At 35.9% G+C, this 4,864-nt stretch overlaps 1 protein-coding gene across 1 annotated transcript; it reads right to left on the reverse strand.

The window, feature by feature from the left end:
* Positions 1-945: 945 nt before the first annotated feature.
* Positions 946-3,769, reverse strand: LOC143631130 (uncharacterized). Its single transcript, XM_077099979.1, has 6 exons — positions 3,450-3,769; positions 2,577-2,669; positions 2,237-2,470; positions 2,029-2,131; positions 1,413-1,642; positions 946-1,324 (listed from the first exon to the last, which is right to left on the reverse strand). Exons 1-6 carry the CDS (start codon positions 3,767-3,769, stop codon positions 1,108-1,110), a joined length of 1,197 nt encoding a protein of 398 aa, XP_076956094.1. The 3' UTR covers positions 946-1,107.
* Between the last annotated feature and the right edge of the window lie 1,095 nt (positions 3,770-4,864).

Here is a 4,864-nt window from a genome sequence, read left to right on the forward strand (position 1 = left end):
CTTTGCTCGTTGCTTGGCTCGTTTACAAACCGAACCGAGCAGAGCGGCTCGTTTACAATCGAGCGAAAAAACGAGCGAGCAAATTTCGAGCGAGCGGCGAGCGAGTTCGAGCGACGAGCGCTTTGGACGGCCCTACCTCCACCCTTAGCATTTAAACAAGCCCGGAAAACCAGGAACTAGGGTTTAAGCCTTTTGAGTTTTGAGTAATGGGAAAGAGAATTTTGTTTTTAACAGCATGCATTTTTTAAAAACTGGGATTTGATTGAGATTTGGGAGGAATACGTACCCCCTTATTTTTATTAACATTTTTTCATTATACATTATATGTACATAAAACTAAAATATATTAAAAGTAAAATAATCTGAGCCAAACTGAGCTCAGTTTCAAACAAGCTATATTGAGCAAGCTCCGAGCCATTTTTCGATGAACTCTTTGAACAACTCTAGTGTGTTGTATATTTTTATCAAGTAACATGTTACTATGCACACCACCTAAATTTCTGATCAACACTCTTGTTGATTTGATGTTATATGTCCAACAAAGAGGTAAAACCTAAGTGTGATAACAATTGTTTACATGACTCTATGCCTGTTTTAATAAATACTCCATGGCTATATGCTTGGTTAAGATGTAAATACCTACGGGTGTAAATGTGCCAAGCCGAGCTTCACTAGGCTCATTTGGCTCGTTTTGACTTACGAGGGTTCATTTTGGTGATATTTTAGTATCAGATTCTTTAGTTTCAACCTCAGATTAGAAAACATTCAGATCAAACATAAACCGAAAGAAAGCTTATTATCATAAATCATAAATCATCACACAAAACCACAGAAATCTTCAGACAAAACTGCTGAATTTGGCCTATCAAATGCACTTAGGTTCAAGAATACACATAGGCTAACTGATGCAAACTATAACACTATAGTAAAAGGGTATTTGCGTTATATAATCCTTCGAAAACTACACACCAAATCTGATTTCTATGTAAGAAACCCACAAGTTCTCGTGTACAAATTCTAAACGAAATATACAAGAACATTTAAACACTCGATCCATCAGTCCGCGACAGCCGGTTTACAATGGAAAAAAAAAAGAAAAAAAACACCTCAGCAACCGTCTTTTGTATAAACGGGCTCTTGCCATATCTTCGTGTTCTTTTTTGGGTCAACGGTGAGACTAAGATCCGTATCGGTCTCCTTATATGTTTTAATATACGTCTTTGCCCCACGCAGAATGAGCCTTTCTATCATAAACAACTGGTAGTTATTTTCAACTACCGGGTCTAATATCCCGCTATAATTTGACGAATAGGCCAGTTTGTACCTGCATTATACATCAAAAATTGTATTTCATATATAATGAAATAGATGAATGCAAATGCTTTATATAATTGTAAGTTTTAACAAGATACCTCACAGAAAGAGGAGAAAAGAAATTTGGTGTCTTCTCATTAGATGCGATAAATAATGTCCGTCCACGTGGGACCCACTTTGCAATTCTACAAAGAATAAACTGAGGACGCGTGTCTCGGTCAAGATGAGGATGAAGGGTCCTCGCAACACCGAACCGGTCTTTTCGTGTTTTTAAGATATCACCTCGACGGACATGAATAGCATCATAATCACCAAGAAGAGACATAATCTGGGCTTGTTTATTAGAAATGAAACAAATATGATTAGATACTTTGGTAACAAGCAGGCATGTAAACAAACCGAACAACATGAACGGGGAATGTTCGTGTTCGTTCATTTAACTTTAACCCAATACCAACACGAACAATTAGGCGAACGGGTTTTCTTGTTCATAAACAAACGTAAATGAACGAAAATGAACAGACGTTCACAAACATAAATGAACGAACGAAACACGTGGTTGTGTTCGTCTGTTTATTATATGAACAAAAAATTCGCTTCATGTTTGTTAGTTTATTAAATAAGCAAACATAAACAAGCTTCTCGCCAAACAGTTCGCTGAACATTTGTTTCGTTAAGCAAACGAGTTGGGTTAGTAAAATATTCAACACTGACCTTATCGGCCGCATCTCTAAGCTTTTTGGCAGCCATTGTAGGAAGATACGAATGTGGCAACAACACAGCACTGCGGTTATTCCGGTCCTTACATTCCATAAACCTGAATTATTATGGTGATTAATACCTACACACAACACAAAATAATAATAAATCCAAAAGACACCTAAACTAAACATAAACTATTTCGGAGTTAGTAAATTATTACCATGATAGATGGTTTGCAGTTCTATTAATAAGCAGAATCTTGGAATATTGGCTTTTTTCTTTAAGGTCGGCTCGGCTAACTCCTTTCACATGAGCAACTCCTCTAGATCCCAGTTTCATACTTGTTGACATAACTTGGAACCATTTCTTCGAATTATCCAAAATTACGGCAACCGTGTTGGATATAAGATCCAAATCATACAATGAGTCCATGGCACAAGAACTTGCAGCCCACCTGACAATGACATAACAGTAATTTTGTATATTATATTAATATTCATTGCAAAAACTTGATGGATTGAAGTTAATAAGAAAGCTAAACTAAAGTAAAAAGAACTCGCCTTTGTTCTGAACTAACATTCTCTGAGTGATGCAAAATTCCTTTACTATTATGTATCGGATTTATACACATCCTAGAAGGCATCACAAATGTTCTGCAAGAACAAAGCACATTAATTTTATAAAGTTTCAAGCAAATTAAGGTTTCATCTGATCTAGGTTTTTCTCTTTCTGTCTATCAAACTAATTGTCAATTCAAACCAATTATGATTGCGGGTGAGATTTTTTTTCCCGAATACTAGTACCACGAACCGAACAAGATTGGATCACTTATAGCGGGAGTGAACTAGAACTATACAGGCTTGATGGACAGGCTTTCCTTTCAACAGTCGAAGCTATAACCCTTTTTTTTCCGTATAAGGCTGAATCAAGACTCGTGTTCACCTACGTAATTCCTTGGGTGTCCCCAGCAGGCCATACCTCTCACCAAAGCAGACTTCGGTCGAAGTAATCCGTTTAGCTGACGGGAAGTAAACAGTATGGTATTTGGTACCCACTTTTTTCAATTTCGGTATAGGTACCAGAATATTTTTCAGTATTTGGTACCGGTTGAAAAATGTAGATTTTTTACTGGGTGTTAGGCACCGGTGTCTGTAGTTTAATTCTTGTTTTTCTACAGAAGTTTTTGGTACATTTTGTATGTTTTAACTTTGGCATTATGGTTTCTTAATTACATACGAATGAGTTTGATACGGTTTTTGGTTTCTTGATTACCTTGGGTACCCAGTCCGGTTCCGTTCCCATTCGATATCTATAATATATCTTTGGTACCGGTATCATACCACTACATTTTGTACGATTGTTGAAATTGGAACCAATCTCATTACTAACTAGGATACAGAACCAACTTATCAATCAAATGAAGTTAAAATGACCTGTTAAGAACAATTGCTTCTTCGAGAGCACACCGGAGGCTGGATTCCTGATGCCCGAGTCCTTCGCATGACTCGCAGTGTTTTCCGGGACAGTCAATTCGGTTTCCCCAATACAGAAACTTGTCTAATTCCTTTGGGTTATTGTTCAAATGCAAAATGGGGGTTTGAATTTGAAGTGGAAGTGGGTTTGATCCGGTGGTTGAGATTAGCGACGAAAGGAGGTAGAGAATGACGATTAATGAGATAGTGAGTGCGAGTAGTAAGCAAATTGGAGATCTGGAGGATTTGGGTTTAGTTCTTGAGGGTTTCAAGATCGCCATTCTATTGTATTGCTGTTGCTTTGATGATGATGAAAGAGCTGATAATAATAATAATAATAATCATAATAATAATAATAAGGGTCCTTCACACCACTCTATGCGCGGCGTATTAATCGCGGCGTATTAGGGTACGATTTGACGTCCTAGTCTGGCTCTGTCATAGGGTTGTCAGATCTGTCCTAATACGGCGCGTATAGCCCTATACGTGACGTATTGGGTTTTGTATATTATTGGAGCCCGACTCCCTTTCCTCCCTCTCCATCTTTTCTCTCTTATTTTTTTTATCTCACCCACCCTCACCCTCACCCTCTTCATTCAACCAACACCAACCACCATATATTTCTAGAGTCGGACGAGGAGATGCCGGAAGGCGCTAACGGTCAGTCGGACTTAAACCAGGTTTCGCTTTATCTTTATTTAGTACATGTTAGGACATAGTTGTACATGTTAGGACATAGATTTAGTGATTGGTTTTGTTTTGAAATTTGTCTAGGCACCGACCATTATACTACACCATGCCTACTATGTAGACATCACCTATATGAGCTTGAACTGTTTTACGGTAACCTTAGTTTGCCGGGCCTCCCAAACTTAAAATAGATTTCCCGTACTGTTACCGTTATTGTTAAATTTTTATTATATTATTACTATTAAAATATTAATATTATTATTAAAATATTATTGTTATGAACATATTATTGTTAATAAAATAAAATATTGTTATTGTATTTATTAAAATACTATTATTATTATTATTTAAACATATAATTATTAGTATTAAAATATTAATTTTTATATTATTATTAGTATTAAAATATTATTATTATTAGGTACCTGATGTACGCCATAGATTCAGATGCGGGTGTTAAGCGCCGACGCAAGACGTTCGGAGGTACGTTCTTAGAGCGGATTGTACAATATAGTATAATATAATATAATATTATATAATATAATATAACATAACATAACATAATATTATGTTATTATTATATTATATTATCTTATCTTATATTATACTATGTTATATTGTATTATATCAAACGGGTGTTGGTTATATTAGTAAGTTTTTCTAAAAGAGTTTTGTTTTATTATGGT

This window comes from Bidens hawaiensis, unplaced genomic scaffold, assembly GCF_021521415.1.
Source record: "Bidens hawaiensis isolate Kalapana, Puna unplaced genomic scaffold, B.hawaiensis_p1.1 tig00005944_1, whole genome shotgun sequence".
Lineage (NCBI taxonomy): Eukaryota > Viridiplantae > Streptophyta > Magnoliopsida > Asterales > Asteraceae > Bidens > Bidens hawaiensis.

Bases quoted from the DNA above. Each gene is read 5' to 3' on its own strand.
- LOC143631130 (XM_077099979.1), bottom strand. From the start codon at position 3,769: ATGGCGATCTTGAAACCCTCAAGAACTAAACCCAAATCCTCCAGATCT. The intron at 2,670-3,449 runs GTCATTTTAACT...TTGTTCTTGCAG, and splicing joins GAAGCAATTGTTCTTAACAG to AACATTTGTGATGCCTTCTA. The intron at 2,471-2,576 runs GCGAGTTCTTTT...TGTCATTGTCAG, and splicing joins AATGTTAGTTCAGAACAAAG to GTGGGCTGCAAGTTCTTGTG.